General features: G+C 39.7%; 2 protein-coding genes across 2 annotated transcripts in view; both read right to left on the minus strand.

Annotated features, from left to right (window-relative positions):
* Positions 1 to 18,295, minus strand: part of LOC137503331 (zinc finger protein 33B-like) — a 105,890-nt gene extending 87,595 nt beyond the window's left edge. The window contains exon 1 of the mRNA XM_068230886.1: positions 18,233 to 18,295. The gene's annotated coding sequence lies outside the window, so the exon portion shown is untranslated. The remainder of the gene's footprint in view (positions 1 to 18,232) is intronic.
* Positions 6,756 to 11,833, minus strand: LOC137503332 (gastrula zinc finger protein XlCGF57.1-like). The gene is made up of 3 exons (XM_068230887.1): positions 11,707 to 11,833; positions 7,942 to 8,088; positions 6,756 to 7,605 (listed from the first exon to the last, which is right to left on the minus strand). The coding sequence occupies exons 1-3, from the start codon at positions 11,831 to 11,833 to the stop codon at positions 6,788 to 6,790; spliced, it is 1,092 nt and encodes a 363-aa protein (XP_068086988.1). The 3' UTR covers positions 6,756 to 6,787.
* Positions 18,296 to 20,395: the final 2,100 nt, after the last annotated feature.

Here is a 20,395-nt window from a genome sequence, read left to right on the forward strand (position 1 = left end):
GGTTTTCTGAGACTCGAGGTGCTGTAATTTTGTCCCATGGGAGTTCTTTTATGTGCCGAAAATTTATAGCGCCACACACGTTTCCATAATATGTTGACTGCATTTTAATCAGTACAGTACTTCAGATACTGACAACACGAACACTGTTCACGTAGTGAACCACTATAAAATTATTATGTATCCGTGATCCGATATGCAGTAAATACGTAGAAAGAGACAAAAATGTCGGCCGGTCACTTGCTCTCTTGGCTTACGCTGCGTGAACCATCAACGATAGACCCCAAGTGTAAGCATACGAAATGTAGAGCATAGAATCCTCTACAAAAAAGTCCGTGATGGCACATACCTATTTCCAACCGGCTGCCCTCTAGAAGCGATTATATGCTACAGTTCGCGGTAAAAATATAACTCCTTAAAATTAAATAAATATTTCGATATTATCCGCGAGTTCCTCAACAAGATAAATTGTTTGACCTCCTCCAGTATTTTATAAGGATTACAATAACCTTGTCAAGACATTATTTGTATGAATGGTTCAGAAGTTATGAACATTTTAGAGTGTAGTGGTAATACGTTTCAGCAGGACGGGCGAGCGCTGTCTCATATCACATGACGTCACGCAGAAGGCGGACAGGTAGAGAAACAAGCGAGCGCGATGCGAGAAGAGACCCCTCTGATGTGATGTGATGATGATGGTTATTATTACTGTTGTTTAAAGGGGCCTAGAATCTAGTTCATCGGCGCCTAATGGTACGAAATGTAATAATTTTAAAGTCCAAAAATTCATCCAACGATCACAATTCAAATCTTGATTATGAATAATGAATGGATGAAAATGAATGTAAAATTATCAGCAGGTCCAGCTCAGAGTATTAAAATTTACAAATAATTCCAAATCAATACTCGGACTACAATTAAAACACGACGATGAACAATGATTACGAACTTAAAACAGTGGTATGTACTGACCAAGGTGCTGCTCCGAAAGCACATCCCTGAATCGATGATGTTTCTTCAAAATACAGGTCAGCGGCCCCTCATAAAGGTACGTATACCTAGTAAAGCTGAACCATGTAGCGGTAACGAAGACTCGTGTTCCTCACATTACGGTACTATTCATAGGTACTGTACTGCGCATAGGTAACGCAGACCTATTGTGTTCCTCACATAAGGACACCACTCATAAGCAACGCCAAACGATGGCGTTCCTAACATAATACGTACTAATCAGGGGGACCCGTCCTATACCGTTGTGTTGCTAACAGAGTGGGTACTAATCACAGGTAAACACCACATCCGTGGTGTACTTCAGAACGCAAAACCCGTCACACATTTTTTTAAAAATCTCAGGTACGAGTAATATCCCGTGGTGTTTCTCACATAGTGCGTACTAATCACAGGCAGAGCCCAAACACGTGGTGTTTCTCGGAACGCAAGCCCATGGTATTCGTAGCATATTTCTACCAATCTCAGGGATCCGTACTATACCGTGGTTTTCCTCACATAGTGGGTACTAATCACAGGTAATGCCCAGACCCGTGTTATTTCTCTGAACCAAACCAATGGGTTTCCCTCATAGTGGTACTTATCGAAAGGATGATGGAACTAAGCACAGGTGATTTGTTTCAAAATTCAGCAACCCTTGGACTCGTCCCCCACCCACAGAGGTTTGTGTGTTTGGTCGCGAGAGAGAAATTTTATTTCGCTCAAGTCGGCGTGCAAACCGGGTAGGACTCCCCCTATCCGCCACCTAGTACGCGCTATGTGGGAGTTATCACGACGGAGTAGTAGGTTCGAGGTTAATCTGCTGTAATCTGATGTCGTCTATTCCTCCTCTCTTACAACAGTCAATGGCTGCCATGCAGAAGAGCCGCGTAAGATGACTAGACTCTAATTCTTCTGACCGTAAAATTTGGAAGTGTGATGTTGAGGTTTACCATTTTCCACGAGCTGGCGGACAGTATGTTTAGATGTTACATTCGCATGACCCTCTCTAGCTGTTGGGTCACAACTCAGACGTTTAAGAAACCTCCAGGCTTTGTGGCTACTCTCCCTTAGACCAGTCTCCTCCATCGCCTCTGTTATTAGGTATCGCTTTTAAGAGATCTTCCCCAGCTTTGATTGTATTGGAGCTCAAAGAATCGTTGTCAAAGGGAACACGATAGTTTCACAATATTTCCCTAGTTTCTGTATATAGTGTGCAGCTTCAGGGAACTGAGATACGAGAAAAATGCTTCACGATATTTGCAATATGATCATATGATTCATTAAAAGGCTCTATATTCAGAATGTTCTCATCCAGTAAAATTTTATATTTCTCCAAATCAGCCTACTTGAAATGATAACTTCTTCGAAGAAGTACTCAGATTACATCGATTTAAAGATAATTAATATGAAACTAGACGGGGCCACAGAACTAGTTGCATATAGAGGATTGTGGTGGCGTTTAATCAATTCACAGAGGGTCGCAGACTGAACGCTGAAAGGCATAACAGTCCTTAATGAAGATGTATGTATGAAAAGGAACTGTCTGCGGTCAGATTGCAGCCTATATCTGGCATACGTGTATAACAGGACGATGAGGGATTGCGTGCCGTACTGATTTCACTGATAGCTGAGACATGTGTTTGCTAACGCAGATACTTAAATTAATATCTATATTGAATGATGCTCGAAGTTCGTTATCACGCAACACAATTAGATCGCACGAATCTGCCCATTCTATGCCAGCCTCTCCTCTTTTTTCGGTACCTGGGTAGCCCAATATTGCATTATGCCTGTTGAAATAACCAACCACAAACTTCACATATTGATGCTGGAAGGCTCCACAAATCTAAATACAGTACCTGGTGGCTTATTAATTGAGCTCTACTGTGAGAGTATCAATGACATCATGGGAGAGGATCTGGATGTTCGGTAGCACTGAGAGTGTTCAACCACTAAACGCATGCCCTTGATTTTCCGACGGCGAATATTCTAGTCTCGGTGAGTTTCTGGAATGAATATTATTAGCGTGTGGAGATAATTGTGAGGGTATATATTTTGTGTAATTTTTCAGATTCTTAGGATCAAGTCAATAATAGAAATAAAATAATCAAAATGCAAAATATTATTATGCAAAGTTGCGTAAAATGAACAAGTAAACCCATACATGCAGAAGACGATGACCAGAAAGTGGGAGGTGATGAGTTAAATAAGGTCTGTGTATTCCAGTAACTTCTACAATGTAGTCCGGTGCATTTTGCTATGTGTAGGGATGATACGACCTTGTATTATTTTAGTGGACGTTTATCACAGCCTCAACTATTAATATCTGTACTGAGACGACACAAGGCAAAATTTACGATATGTTAGAAGTTCCACTGTATTATGACAGAAATTTCGTCATATTTTTCTTCAGCATGGGACGTTAAATTGAGTATACTTGTCATTGAATTTGTCCAAAGATGAACATGTTTGCGGCAGAGCAGTTAATTTGCAAGATTTCATGTCCCAAGACGTAGAATCTTCTGTGTATGCAAATTGAAAAGGTTTGGTCAGCTCGTAATTTGTAAATGTCACTAATTATAATTATTAATATTCATTTATTAGGCGTATGGCTACATCGCTAAAAACATTTTATATTACAATAAGTACCTCATACTAATAGCAATAATTTAATGCATCATGCTAATAAGTTCAAGACAGTGGAGAGTTCGATTTTAATCTATCTTAGCATTATGACTAATGTATTTAGTATTACAGGTTACCTCAAGACATTTTCTGGCAATATAGTTAATGATAGATTTGATATCAAATGTTTGGCCTTCACATATGTTCTAGTTATTATAACTAACAATAGGCAAGAATGAATTCAGTCCCTGAAAAAACTTCATGAAATTCCATCTAAAACGAATCAAAATCTCATATTAGAAAACCCGATACATGGAAGTATCTACTCGATACCTACATATGCAAAATCTGGTAACAGAGTTCGGCAAAATTCTTGAGTTAAATAATTTCAAATATTTATGGAAATCATCCAGCCAACTGCATTAAATCATGGAGAACAGAGAGAGATTTCTATACTACAAGTAGGCCACAGAATCACATGGAAAATGTACAACAAAAAATCAACATCCCGTAATGCTAAATTAAAATATTATAGTACCTAAATTAAGCCAGAAGCATCACAGAAACCTCGATCATTGGAGAAAGACCACTATCTAAAATTACCAAAAAACAAGATGGAGAAGTCCTCAGGAACATCTTTGGTCTAGTATGCATAGAATGGGTGTGGATGAATAGGAGGTCTTCGGAATTATACCAACATACTGAGAAACTACCGGATACAATTGGAAAGTGGAGATTGATACTTGATGGCCATATTCAAAGAATGGATGATGAATGTTTCACTAGAAAGATATTTAATTATGCCTCCTCGCTAAAAGTCAGAATAACTGTATGATCGATATTACAAAAGACCTTTAAGAAATCAGCATTCCAAATGAAATTACATGACACGCCTAGCTTCACAATGTTGGTGAACAAATATCATTTTGCTAAAAACCCAATATGAAAACAAAGGGATGGGCCACTTTCCGGTGTACGTCATGAGGTGTGCCGAGAAGGTGCCGTTCTGGCTGAAGAACTTATTACCTTTCTCCGGCGTGCAATCGCATATGCCTGGCTACATCTCCAGAATTGGAGGTCTTGTGGAACTCCGAACTCTCGTGCAGTAGTTAGTGGGACGTAAAGCAAAATGTCGCTATTTAATCACGTGCAGCTTAATCCCGGCGTGACGTGACTCTTGTGCGCCGCTTCGGCCGTGTGCACCGACATCGTGGTATTGCGTGCGAACGATTTGCCACGAACAGGGCGCAGAGCGGCATCTCTCCAGTGAGGTTCACATGTGCATGGTTAACGCGCCAGTGGTCGCTAGCTGAATTGTAACACAAGTTGTCGCACGCGAGACTTTCTCTCATATTAAACATCATTTAAAACAAGCGATTCCAACTGAGGTGCTCCCACGGCCCCGGCAGCAGCCCCGGTGCTGTGCTATAGCACCGTTGAGGTGGTGGGGGAAGGAGGGGAAGTGACAGAGGCAGAACCACAGGTCGCCAAGTAAGCGCGCAGCTTATGAAAACAATATTATTCATGAAAGTTCTGTGAACACATAAACACACAATTTATTCTGTACATACTTTGCAATTGCCTTAATCTACATTTAGCATTTAAGTCGATTGCTGACATCGTTTTGCGGCAACTAATTTACCAATATTGGGTACAATCGAATTGGCAGTAGAAATTCTAAGTACTGACTCTAACTCAGCATCAGACAGAGAAGTCCTAGTCGTTCATTTATTTAAATTCAGAATTGAAAACATCTGGTTTGTTTTTTGCAATTTTCAGAGCAACAATAGCCCATAACGTGCTCGAACTGCGCCTTCTAAAGTGTTAAATTTTTTGGTTCAAGTATCTGTGGGGCACGGAGATAAAATATCCACCCATGAAGGATTAAACAACATTTTTAACGAAGGTGAAACCAACTGCTCCACTGTCTGTTCTATCGAATAGATTCTACTAAGAATGACACACACACACAGAGAATGAATGTACTGTCTCTTACGTACGCATGCACTGACCACTGCGTGGGGAAGGAGTGGAACGGTGCTGCTGAGCGCAGCACTAAGTGCTCGAGTTGGAAAGGCCAGATTTAAAATAAATGCATCTTCTATAGTTTTGCGGGACGTAAGAGTGAACTGTGTTATAGAGTTTAGATAAAAAGTGATTATCTATATGTTACAGAAACGAAGTACTCCTTAATGGAAATTATTCATTAGTTCAGTCACACGCAAGTACAAGAGTGCTGGGCAGAATGTATCGGACGGTTAAGTCGCAGGCTCTCTGAGCCAAAGTTGGCAGCTTCGATCCTGGCTCAGTCCGCTGGTACTCGAAGGTGCTCAGATACGTCAGCCATAGCCTTGGAGGCATATAAAAGAACTCTTGTGGAACAAAATTTCGGCACCTCGGCATCTGCGAAAATTGTGAAAAGTGGTTATTGGGACCTATAAGCAAAAACATTGTCATTAATATAGAAATTTCTAACAGTCGCAATACAAAAGCAAGAACAAATTGCAATAGATGTTCTCTCTAAAATGTGAGTTGGCTGGAGTTGGTAACGGCGTTTATTTTCCGGGATTCCTCCTCGACTCAATTCCTGAAGACTCCTTAATAAGTGATTGCAAATGGAGAAGGTTTGGCACACAACGTAAGTCAAATACTAACGCCTACAACAGGAGAAGGTTTCCCTCTCGACTTCAGCACCAACGCCACTGCTCGCGCGATGGGAGAACATCTCACACAGGGCACATGGACTGTTACGGACCTTTGTTGCGACTAAAGGAGGGGATGCTTACACTTCAAATGTGAATCGCCTAGCTCATCACAGTTATCAAATCAGCTAGAAGAGGGACAGTCACCTCCCTTGCAGCGCCGAGAAGTAAACTCACAAAACAAACAAATGTGAGAGAATATCTCATATGGCGACTACTCGCGGGTTAAATTACATGATTCTCCGAACAATTGAACGTATTACGGAGAACTCGTGTGGCTTCCCACATGTGTGTGCTCAAAACTGAACTGTCAGATTGACCTGGCTGAAGATTTGCCACATATATTTTAGCTATATAGCTACTATTCAGTATGCGGCTGCATGTGTTTCGTGGGTGATATTCCCGCGGAGAACAACTTACAACAGATCAGGAAAGGTGTGGCTATTCGCCTGTGTATGATGGCATTAGGCGAACTAATTGAGGTTTCGTACTGAATAATTAACCAGAGACATTGCTGCGGTACAAGGTCTCGCCCGTGCAAGGTTGGATTGCGTGCTGTATAACTTGCCACAGTCATTGCTCCCTGCCGGCTTCTTTGCTGTATGAGCCCGCATATGATCTGTTAGACGGATTTTCTGGCTGTAGGATTTGCCGCAAAAATTACAACAGTAAGGCCTCTCGCCTGTGTGAGACCAGATATGCCGCGCAAGTAAAGATTGCGTGCTGAACAATTTTCCACAGACATTGCACCCAAATGGCCTCTCGCCTGTGTGTGTTTTTATATGACGTACAAAGTTGGATCTGCTGCTGAATGACTTTTCACACGCATTGCACAAGTAAGGTTTCTCTCCTGTGTGTATAAGCATGTGATCCGTCAGACCGATTTTCTGCTTGAAGGTTTTGACACAGACATTACAGCAGTAAGGCCTCTCCTCGGTGTGAGTCCGCAAATGTATCGAGAGCGTACCTTTGTTCGTAAAGGGTTTATTGCAGGTACTGCAATAGAATTGCTTCTCCCCTGTGTGAGTGCGCTTATGACAAGATAAATAGTATTTCGTGCTGAACGATTTACCACAATCATTACAGCAGTGTGGCCTCTCGCCTGTGTGACTGCGCATGTGAGCAGAAAGGGCACCTTTCTGGGCAAAGGATTTGTCACACATGTTGCACTCAAAGGGAGTATCTCCCATGTGAGTCTTTATGTGTAGTTTGAGGTGGGATTTCCGGCTGAATGAGTTGCCACAGACACTGCAGCAGAAGGGTTTCTCGCCCGTGTGCGTCCGCAAATGATCTGTTAGAGACACATTCTGCTTGAAGGATTTATCACAGATATCACAGCAATATGGTCTCTCGCCTGTGTGAGCCCGGATGTGTATAGAGAGAGCACTTCTGTCAGCAAAGGGCTTCTTACAGGTACTGCAACAATATGGATTATCACTCGTGTGAATACGCATATGACACGCTAGATAGGATTTCCTGCTGAAACATTTTCCACAAACAGCGCATGAGTGTGCCTTGTTTACTGTGTGAGTCTGCATATGACCAGCTAGGTTCTCTTTCTGGATGAAGGATTTGCCACAGACATTGCACCCATAAGGCTTGACACCTGTATGTGTTTGTATATGACGTGCCAGATGATATCTGACGCTAAATGATTTGCCACAAACATTGCAACAAAAGGGCTTCTCTCCTTTGTGAGTCCGCAAGTGACGTGCAAGGGAGGATTGCGCGCTGTATGACTTGTCACAGATATTGCAGCAAAATAGCCTCTCGGCTGTACGAGACCTCGTATGGTTGGTTAAGTACCACAAATTCCTGTACTTCTTGTGACATACTGAGCATGCGGTAGCTATCCTACATTTATGCAACCGCATTTGCTCTGTCAGCATGTTCCTCTTTGTAAAGCATTTATGGCAATATCCGCTTACTGGGAGGGGTTGGATCTTGAGGTGTTCCGACAAGTAGCTTCCGCTACCGAACAGCTTTCCGCAGCGATCACACTTGAAGGGATGATCATCTTCGTGTCTCTTCAGATGTTCCAAGAGACCCAACTTCCCGGCCAGGACTTTACCGCATACATTGCACCTAAAACAGGGTGCTCCGCCATCTGGGTGTTGATGATCTGCATAGCTCATCTCGGGTCTCGATCTACAGTGACAGATTAAAACCGTGACCAATAGTTCAACAGTCAACTTAACCAGAACTCTCACACAAAGGCATTGCTACTGCACATTCCACTCACTGATAGCCCATGCAGAGATTTCATTTTACATGATCATCTTATTCCGGAGGAACATCCAAGATCAAATTCAGAGTGTAGAGTTAAATTTTAAAACCTCTCACTTGTTACGAGGATGTCTTGCGTCTTTTTCTCTCGAATCACAATATCATGAACAGGAAACATCTGAGGATTTCTGAATGTACAATTTAATAGTCAACCTCATTTAAAGAATGCATGAGAAGAAGAGGTCCAGTGTAAAAGGAGAAAAACAAGCTCTTTAATCCAGCACACATTTATCTATTGAAATCCATATATGTCACTTCTTCTACATAAAGATGCCATATGCTTTGGAGTTTTGATCTTGTTCAACCGCTCTGCACTTTCTGGCAGGCAAGTAATTATGTTTGTAAAAGTCCTTGTTGTTGAGGTTGTTTGAGAGAATCTCAGTGTTGTAGATATTAATAGAGTTGAGAAAATTGTTTACTGACAGTCAGCAAGATCTGCTGAACGACTGCTAATCTTCTGTGGATGTTATTTACTGTCACGAAAAACACACATATAGAATTTGTACATTGTTATATCAGCGTAGCATTCTATATCACAGTGTGGTTTTTCTAATTACGGAACATTGATGTGCAATCAAATAGAGCCAACCTACAGATAGGACGGTAAGATTGTACAACGAAGTTCATACCTACTATCATGACTTATATCAGTCTACGTCCTAATTGCTGTCTTTAACAGAGGCCGTATGTGACAAAACAGGCCTCCCTTTACGTCAACAACAACATCGTCCAACAAATATCTTCCATCAAATATCTTGGAATTCTAGTGAACCAGCATTGTGGTTCAAAATGTGAATTCTTATCCAGGATTGGACAAGCAAAAAATAAATTTAATACCACGAGGACCTTACTCCCCAGCAGAGAACCCAACCTCCAGCTCAGAGTTCGAATGCTATGTTACGTTTTTTCAGTCCTTCTGTATGGTTTTCAAGGGTGAACGCTCAGCCCTTCATTGGAGAAATGGATTGAATCTTTTGAAATGTAGTTATACAGAAGAATACAACGAATATCTTGGGTAGAAAAGAAGATAAGTGAAGAAGTCTTCAACATCTTGAACAAGAAGAAGGACCTTCTCATAAACATCAAGGAGCGTCAGCTCAGCTACTTCTGGCACATTGTGAGAGGTGAACGATTTGAACTTCTCCGACTGATCATTCAAGGGAATACTGATGGGAAAAGATCTGTGGGAAGATGGAGAATTTGCTGGCTGAGAGACCTGCGGTGGTGGTATGGACATAAGTCTATAGAAGTCTTCCTTGCAGCCATTTCGTGTGTAATCATAATCAATTGGATCGCCAACCTTCGGAGGGAGACGACATCATAAGAAAAAGTATGCAACATGGAAACCACTAATCGTGATGAAATCCTGAAAAGGATTAAATATAACAAGCAGATGACAGCTCTTTCCTAACAATGACGCTTTCTGTTCTCCACCAGATACTGTTGTCATAGATATTACGCAGGCAACAAGGGATATGGCTTTGGTGGTAGTGTTAATATATGATATTTATCTGATATACTGAATCTGAACCCAAATGCAAGTTATCATGTCTATGGATATTCTAACTAGTGTTCCTTTAATACTACGTCTAGAAGGAGCATGAAAATCAAGGCTTTAGCCAAAATTAGAGATGAGAGGACGTTGAACTGAACCTATGTAAAGTAAGGATTGAGATTCCTTTATCTCAAAATATCACGGACGTGATTATTTTTAGTGGATTGATAACATAGCATCCAGGTCTCTGCCTGTCTCCCCACTGCAGAGTGTCTCTACATATTCTGGGAAAGTAGAGCGAGAAATATTTTTTTGGGTTAAAGGTAAGATGCGCTTACAACAGTCACATGGGAAAAGTCGATCACTCAGGCAAAAATATATCATAACATGAACTTGTACTTCTCAATTCATGCTGTATGCACTGAATTCACATGGCCCAGTCGAATGCATAACTTGCTCAATGCAAAGTTATGTTAGGCTCGACCACGTGTTGTTACTACACTCTTAAGAGAAAATAAGTGGACAAAAAAAATTAGGACATTGATTCCAGATACAACAGGCTAGACCTCTTGATCATCACACAAGGTATTGATGTTGACACCACTAGGCAACAGGGGACAGACATTGTCATACGTTTTGTGGCATGGCCATGGTTTGTATGTCATATGTTTTGTGGCATATCACGCCAAGCAAAAGGTGCAAAAGTCTGTGGCACTTCTTTAAGTGATTAAGTGTTTTTGTGACAAGTGATTTATCAGGTTCACAAATAGTTTTTCAGTGGAAATGGTATTTATTTTGTATTGATGAATATTCTCCATGAACCAGTTATATTGCTGTAATATGTCGCACGTCCCAGGTGACGGATACGGATTGCCCACTGGCCTGCCGGCAGGCTTGAGCAAAATATAAAAGCTCTCACGGAGCAAACACGCACAACGTCTTTAATGGCAATTTTGGCGGAGATGGAGACGTTCAGTACGGAGCAGTTGGCAGAACAGGTACTTTACTTTTCTGAAAGTAAATGCAGAAAGGAGCGGATCTCTAGAGGAGCGGCTGCAAAAGGCATCTGTTCGCCATGTCCGGAACGGCTTAACTACCAGTTGCCATAAGCTCTAAAATGCTTCAAGCCAAGCCGGCCATAAAATAATACCGTCACGTGATTAAAGAAATGTCTCATGGAATCGAAACGAAGGTTAGGGCGTCCCATGGAAGGGGGGCGAGTTGGCAGGGCCTACTCAGCTTGAAAAGTAGGCAAGGGTTGCCAGCGCGGGCTAGGACAACTAAACAAGCGAGTACCCCCATTCAATATCCCATCACTGTACTATATCTGGATGAAGTAGCAAATTAGCCACAGAACATGAGAGAAGGCATATAGGCATCTGTGAGGTGCAGGAAAATGATGGAGTGGGAAAAAGTCATGGGAAATGGGGTGCGGTTACTAACTGATGTACAACGGAAGCCGAAGAATAACTAATGGTGACGGCATCAGAATACCAGCAAAATTCAACGGTTCAGTCTCCGAGGTGCAAAAGTATGACAATCGCTTGAGGTAACTCGTCCACAATGGGGAGAGAAGAAAATTCCAATTTTTCTATAGAACGCTCTACAAACTGGCCTCTGCAGAGGAACCAAAGATGCCTTCTGGGCACTGCCTGGTAAGAAGACCGCTGACTATCTTATCGTTGCCGGTAATCTGCATGGACGTGTCGGACGGAGGAAATAAGCACACACAGTCCATGGCGTTCATGGATATGTTCAGAAGAACGATAATGGCCAACAAATTCCCGATTATGCTGAAATTGATCATCGCGAAAACACGGTTCAAAAACCGTGATATTCATCTAGTCATGTACTACAGTGACTCCCCTCCAACTCACATTGACTACATCCTTTTGAGACGAAGGAATCTCAAAGATGTTCTAGAGACAACAGTTGTTCCTTACGAAACCGTTGCTATGCAACATCGACCAGTCATCTGCATGCTGCGGATTAAGTCACCAAGAGCTCAATACTTCGCAGGAAATGGACCAAATGGGATCAAATGATGGCGCATGAAGAATGAGGCCAACGTTGTTACAAAAGTTAGTGTCACAACTCACCATAGTTGAAGTGAGCCGGACTAAACTGAAAGACACCGCAGCTCTATTCTTGGAACAACTAAGTCAGGGCGACGACAACGAAGAATTAACTATGGCACGTGGCTTCGGAATGAAGATGTTAAGGCTTCAGTACGGTTGAATAAACAACTGTACCACGAGTTTCGTGCTCACTGTCTCTATCTCAATGCGGGGGATACAGCAGTGTGGCTAAAGCAAGCTGTTCAACCAGATCATCATAGAATGTCAAAAACCAACAGATTGACGACGGAGTATCTATTAAAAAATAATGAAAGCCCTGAAGACTTTTCTAATTACCGTTCCATCATACTTCTGAGCCACGCAATGACAGATTTCGAAGAAATCTTCGACAAAAGGATTAGCGATTTAGCCAAACATACAACAAGCCAAGCTGGATTTGTGTAAAATTATGGCACAATGGAAGCAACCCACGCTGCAGAGCTGTTACGTGAGAGACAGTGTGAATAGGATAAGAGGCTTCATCACGACTTTCTGGGCCCTGAGAAGGACTTCCATCCGGTACATCATAACCTAATCAGTAAGCGCTACAAGAACATGGTATTCCAGAGCACCTTGTTGGGAGGGTATAGTTGCTCTATGAAGAACCAAGGAGTTATGTTCAAGCTGCCGCAGGAGCGTCTCATGACTTCCGCATAATTCTAGAGGTCCACTGAGGCAATGCCTTATCACCAATGCTGTTCATTCTTGTGATGGACACCATTACATCAGGCCTGCAGAGTCCAATACCATGGACATTTCCTAATGCAAATACTGCAGAGAATAAGCGCCAAAGAGAAGATAGGAACAATCGACTAGCACAATATGTCCTGCGCCTTAGCAAAAAGAAGACAGAACATATGACATTACATCGTCGAGAAGTTGGAACCATGCATGTTGACGGTGAATATAGAGTACGAGTAGAGAAATTTAAGTATCTTGGCTCCACAATCTGTGATGATGGCAGACTTACTGATGAAGTCAACTTAAGGATATGGAAAGCTTGGCTGAAGTTGAGAATGACAACGTGCGCCCTAGCGACCGTCGGATGAAGAACCATCTGAAATCTAGGACCTGCTAAACTGTTATCCGTTCTGTCATTTTCTATGGCAATGACTGCTAGCCAGATAAAGAGGCAGAACGCCAACTAAGCAAAATGGATATGAAGATGCTTAGGTGGAAGGCTAGCATAACTACACTGGATCATATTTCAAATGATGTTATTAGAAAACGTTCCAGCATTGCACCCACCCAGAAGAAAATTGAGAAAAGGCATGTGCGGTGGGTTGGGTATATGTTGCGTGCAGAGGACGATATACTGGGAAAGTCAGCATATACACAGAAAGTTGGTGAAAAGAGGAGCTGGGGACGAAAAGACAGCAGAGGACAGATAAAGTGCACAGCGATCTGAAGGCTGTGAGACTACATACAAACATGGCCCGAGACCAAACTAACTGAAGACAATGAATCACACCAACAGACCCTGCCATGAGGCAGGACTAACACTAAAGAAGCAGAAAAACAAGAAGCAGATTGATGAATATTCTGTTATAAAACTGGGATACAATGGATATTTTACACAACCTATCATTCAACGTTGTATGTACAAATTCTCTCCCTTACAGCCTATGTCCAATATCGATAAAGTCTTATTTCCACAAAATAGTGTTTGAATGACAGAACGCTTCAAGATATCGTATTTAAGTGCATTATAAAAAATATATAACTCAACAAAGTAAAATATTCAGGAGTATCTGTGTTAATCAGGAGTGACAGATTGAATATTCAGTGAAATTCTATGAGTACCAACAAGAGGGGAGTCCACCAGTATATTCTAGCCTGAACGGAATTTTGCAATTCATATTTCTGCTGCAGACTGAATGCTGAAAGGGATAATGGTCTAAAATAATGATGGATGTATGTATGTATATTTCTGCTTACATCCGTCATAGAAAGCAATCATATTAATTAATTTGTTATTTTCACCCTGATCACGTCTATAAATATAAAGACCATAGAGGAGTGGCATGGAGAGGTCAGCTCAGGGCCATATGATACCCTACAAGTGGAAGGACACCGAATCACTAAGTGTTTAGTTCAGGACCATGTGTCTCTACACAGATGGAAGTTAGCCTCATCACTAATTATTTAGCTCAGGGCGATGTGTCTCTTCACACATGGAACATAATCTAATCTCATCACTAATTGGTAAGCTCATAAAAATGTGTTTTTCCACAAATCAGCAATTAGGAAATATTATGAACCTTAAAACCTGTTCATAATTAATTCAGTACCAAACTGATATGGCAAGTATCTTAGGCATTTTAGAAGAAGTCATTTAAGATGCTGCATGAAATTTGAAGACTGCTGAAATAAGAGTCAAGAACCACAGCACCTGAGATGAGATATAAAACAAAGTGGGAAGCAGTAGAGAAAGTTTATTTAAACTCCATCCAAAAATAGAAATATGCATTTTGTGTATGAAAAGTATTCATAAGCAACATTTTTATTGGTGGTCTTAATACACGATTGTTCTCTAACATAGCCTACTGTGTCCTGTTACACAGGAATTACAAGGAAACAGCAGAATTTGAACCTCGAAGAGTTGACGTATTTGGGCGATCTTCAGTTGTGTGCATGGTTCTGCTCTGGCTAATGAGAGAGGGTAAGCTGGTACTGGGTAGTTCTGAGGATTGAAATGAAACCTCTGACTAGCCATTGCAAGACCTGCCAATACAACCATCTCACAGGGATTATCAGAGATTGTTTCACACAGTAACCAACAAAGGTGTGACAGCAAAAAATAATTAGCAAGTAGTCCAATGGTACACCTACAGTTCAGAAAACACTACTGCATTAAATGTTTGAAAACGGGATATACATTTGTGTTACTTTGTAAAGTCAGTGATAGAAATTACAATTTTTAAAATAGTATTATATAATTACATTATTATTTACCTACTTTTATGAGAAAATAAATTCACTTACTTGAAGAATTCTGAATTTTTAGGCAACCTGCACAAATTTAAAACTTCACTTCTGGTTGTCCAGTTTATTAGTTCATATAATTCTGTAAATGTGTTTGCAATCAACACACCACAAGCACTTGACTGACAATGAGCACTAAAATGAAAAGTGGGAATTGGCGACAATCAGCAAATATGACCACAACACTGGAACAAACATAAATTCAATGCCTCAATTTTTTTGCTTACAACAATGTGGACGTTTTATTCGAAAACTATGATATCTAAGATGTAGCACAACTGACCTGAACGTTTCATTTCTACAACACATTATCTGCATTGGGACCTACAAATGGAGGAATCTGACTTAACACACTAGAAAACAGAAAATATCATTAAAAAAGGATTCCAACCAAATAAATATTTGAAAATGACGTTGTTTGAGTTATCACACTATTGAACTCACCCATAATTATATTCATTAATGAAACTAATTATGTTAGTTTGAAATTATTAAACTGGTTACACTGTATGTAAGACTTAACAGCTTCGAATTTGTACATTGTATAATTAGTTTCTGTGTGTCACTGTTGGTACTGTGCCAGGAAAAATTAAGGATACGGGCATGAGAATCTTGCAAAGTGGTGCACGGTCCTTACGAGGCAGGTACAGTGATGTAGATACAGAGCAAAATAATGGATACATTTTAAACTTAATTTATTGAGCTGGAGAATTTGATGAAGAAGTTCCCTATTATTTATGACTCATAGCATTAAATCATATTAAAATATATTCTAAACAACTTAATGTCGCCTGGATAATTGATACAAAATCAATTTTTATGACTGTCTATCTTTTAATATGAAACGATTATCTTTCGTTGGAAATCAATAAGTTCTTTCCTGATAAAGTTCATAAAGATCTTCAAGTATTTATTTAAATGGCAACAAATGAATCTGAATATAACATCTTTTCACTTGAAAAATGAATTTCCCTAGAATATTTTTAATATTTTAACACTTCAAAATTTCGTAAATTGTATCTTCTTCTAAAGTTCTGTGCTATAGTTTATTTCAAAATTGTTATTCAGCACTTATAAAATGTAATATGAACTCCAATGAGCGAAATAGTTCATTGAATTATGAATGAAATCGCTGATTTTAAATTTCAACTTATAATAAAGTTAGTGTTTTAAATCTCAAGTTTGTTTAGAGAGGCACTCATATCACCTGAATTATCTGGATATCAAACTGGAAATGTAGAGACATACGGTTCAGCGAACTGCATATGAGGTCATGGGTAGCTGATGGTGTGATGCCATTCCCATGGTACTACATTTGATTCCCGCGTAGTAACCACGTTCCAAATCCAATGTCAAAATGTGTTCCATCTCCCGTGTAGTAACCACGTTTAAATTCCCTGGAGTCACCACGTTCCAACTCCCACGTAGTCGAAATGACATCAGGTTGATATGACATTATAGTCACTCGGTCAGAGTTTCAGCATGTCACTTATAAACTTCATAAACACAAAAACGTTCAACTGACAAGATTAACTTGTGAGTGTCCTATGGTTGTAAGTCGTTAAATTGGCACTTTATTTTACTAGGTGCATTTCCCCTAATGTTTAATCACTGGTATATAATTGTTATTGCTCAGTAGATTGGATTCACTGTTCATGTTGAAGCACACTTATAACATATTTATCCACAAAAATCGAAGTCTTATTCTCCATAAGGAAATACTTAATTTGCGGATATTTACAAGTTCCTATGATGGCAATGTCATACAATGTCAAATAGTGTCCAATTGTGAATCAGGATTAGCCTTAATAAAACTTCAACCAATAGTTATTACACATTATTTCATGTAATATTGTGAAACGGATTAGTTTGTCAGATTAAATGTTCAATTATTTCACTTGAAAATCGAATTAATATTCACACGCTTATTTCTCATGAATGTTTAAAGTCAGTTTCATTACAATATGAATACAAGTTTAAATCAATTAAATTTGTTCGATTTACAGTTGAGAGTACTAAGTCTATAAAGTGATTAAATATCATAAATTTCTGCCAGAACTTCGAAATTATTAAGTTAGTATCATAACACTCGAAAAGTTTTTAAGTTCCAACATGAGTTATTGTTTTATAAATCTTGCTGATCTAAAACTTTACCGTAGAGTTCGACGATGTGATGTCTTGAGTTCAAACTTCGTGAACCGTTCACGTGAGAATTGAACTGACTTGACATAGCAGAAACCTGTTCTGCCAGGGTCAGCTCCCTCCCTAGTGGAAAAAGCAAGTTTCTTTACACCTGAATTACTCTTAAGTCCGTAGGCCGATTTTAATGAATTTGCAATATGTGTGCCTTTCAATAATGGGTTATAAGACGGTATACCTCTTTAATTGATATCTCAATGGGTTCAAAAGTTAGTACAATTTCTTCTAGCTTGTTCGACAATATCAGGAGTTGTTCATGAGATAGTTGCATCACCCTCATGCGTGACGTAGCTTGCTTGCTGTATGCATGCCCGAGCCATTCCGTTGCTCTACTTCGCATGCTAGGGTCATCCCGTTGCGCTGACTTCCATGAAATAAAATTATGTTCCAGGCCATACATGGTTCCTGGTACAGTACGAATGTACAAAATTACTGAGACTATCTGGAGGTAATAGTTGCAGATGGCATTCCAGGTGACAAGAATGTGATGAACAAATGATACAGTGAAAGAAAGAACACATTTTTCATGGTTGCTTAAAGGTATTGGAAACAAATACACTTCAAAAATATCTACCTTTACCAAAGATTATTTTTGTAAATATTATATTCAGTAAAACTACATGATGGAACAATAAATATGATGTTAAAGTTCTGGAATATTTCAGATAAATTTAACCAACAGAATTTTAAGATATTAGTGATTAAATGTAACCTTGTAAAGAAAGGATTAAACTGATGAAGATGGCCAGCTTTTGGAGATAAACCAACCACTACTGAACACAACTGTGAATAGGTACACCCTATTCCCTATTGTATAGGATTTGTAGTGTACGTACTTTGTTTCTTCTTTGATGTATGGCAACAGCTGATCATCAGTATGTTCTTCTATGAATATTTCCTCCTTAATATCTTCGAGGGGCTATAAAAACAGAAAAGTAGAATAAAGAAGTAAGGGAATAAAATATATGGGCCTAAACAAGAAACAGCCGACAAAATAAAATTCATAGTGGCACAAGGAGAGTATAATTAATTTATCTCCCATTTTAAAGATATAAGAATGGAAAGGAGCAATCAAATCAAAATCACTTTAAATGCAAAAGAGGTGCCTACCTTGATGGCAAATGGTACACAAAAATACATTATTATCAAGCAGTAAATTTTTAATGAACAGAGAAGAAGACAATTTCCTAAAATACAGTATTATACAATTTACACTATATTTTCTATTAAACACACAGCTTATCCTTAATAAATTTATATAACTTAAAAAATTCTACTCATAATATCTTCTGTATTCACAAACATAATCAATTCATATCCAACATGTGGAATTACTTCAAAGAATACAATACAAGTGTTATTAAATTGAAATTTATATTGCATTTATTTACTTTAATTTTTTACCCTTTTTGGAACCTAACTTGCACAATGACCTGCTGCTTCTTAACCCAAGTCCCTTTTGTCACTGCTTTTCAGACAACTGATAAGGGAGATAAGAATGTGAAAAGGAACACACTGTAGGATAGTAGTAGACAAGGTAGCATAGAAAAAAGGAACATTTGCAAATATGTTAAATAAAACTGCCTACATATTTCTGAATATTCAGCAGAGTATATGTACGCAATGCCTTTGCTGGCAGGACCTAGTGTTTACAATGCACTATGTCTTATGGTATAGGCTAAGGCAATTTTGTTACTTTCATTCATCTGTCTCTGTCTTATCCTTGGCTTTGACAATATGAAAGTGACTGAGGTATGAGCGATGCTAGTAATGCCAATCCTTATGCAGGCAGTCCCTGCTATGAATGGTGTGAAAATGTTGCTCATAGGGTCAGTTGGTGTATGCATTTCAATGGGCTTGGTGGACTGATATGTAATAGCAACTCTGGCTTGGTGAGGAAAGCAACGGGGAGCTACCTCACTCCTCACTTCCCTAGTACTCCTCTTCTGTGATGCCTAGGCCATCTATGACAGCTGATGGCAGAGCTGTTGAGCTTCCCACCAGCGGAATTGCTGACAGACTAAACATACATACATATGTACACATATATGTGGGGATGGAGGCACTTCCGTGTATTTGTACATGTACAATTTAAGGGAAATAAATAAATAATAATAATAATCAATACTATCTCCAAATCATTGCCCAATACCATTCCTGGCTTCTCTTTCCCTTTTTATTGATCCCTATTTTCACAACGACTAGCTATTTTCTTTATCCTCATATATATATTCACATTCCCCTGTTCCCATCTTTCTATACATGACTTGACTTGTCACCTCTTTGTTCATTTCCATGCTCCTATCTATATTCTTCCCCAAAGTCAGTCAGTTGGTCGGTCGGTCGGTCAGTCAGTCAGTCAGTCAGTCAGTCAGTCAGTCAGTCACATTTAGGGCTGTCGGTTGTTTATGTAGAAGATTGTGCAAATGTATGAAACGAGTCCCATAATAAATTATTTCAATCACTAAATCATCTTCCTACAAGTGAACACTTGGCAAAATTTGTCCGCTTGAATTCCAACTTATCTTCATAATGTGACCTTTCCTACATTTAAAGAACATGACTTAAATGTATTCATCAATGACATATCAGAATATACTGCTTAATAGAACAGCTTGTCCCCTTTCTCCATGTCTTTTTTTATAGTGGCTTTACGTCAAACCGACACAGATAGGTTTTATGGCAATGATGGGAGAGAAAAGAGCTAGGAGTAGGAAGTAAATGCCTGTGGTGTTAATTAAGGTACAGCCCCACCATTTGCCTGGTGTGAAAATGGGAAACCACGGAAAACCATTTTCAGGGCTGCCGACAGCGGGATTCGAACCCACTATCTCCCGGATGCAAGCTCACAGCCACGCGCCCCTAACCACATGGCCAACTTGCCTGGTTTTCTCCAAGTCTTCCCAGATGAGACTTTGCAACATCTCTGTAACACAACTCTTTCGTCAGAAATCACCTGCAAGAAATGGAGCTGATTATGTGGATTATTTCCTGTTCTC

Source organism: Anabrus simplex, chromosome X (genome assembly GCF_040414725.1).
Source record: "Anabrus simplex isolate iqAnaSimp1 chromosome X, ASM4041472v1, whole genome shotgun sequence".
Classification (NCBI taxonomy): Eukaryota; Metazoa; Arthropoda; class Insecta; order Orthoptera; family Tettigoniidae; genus Anabrus; species Anabrus simplex.

What these genes read in the sequence shown, in the direction of transcription:
- LOC137503332 (XM_068230887.1), bottom strand. Translation starts at nt 11,833, where the DNA reads ATGGACTGTGTGTGCTTATTTCCTCCGTCCGACACGTCCATGCAGATT. An exon ending in TGGTTCCTCTGCAGAGGCCA is followed by an intron (nt 8,089 to 11,706) that starts GTTTGTAGAGCG and finishes GGTCTCGTACAG; the next exon opens with CCGAGAGGCTATTTTGCTGC. An exon ending in CGTCAGATATCATCTGGCAC is followed by an intron (nt 7,606 to 7,941) that starts GTCATATACAAA and finishes TGTCTCTAACAG; the next exon opens with ATCATTTGCGGACGCACACG.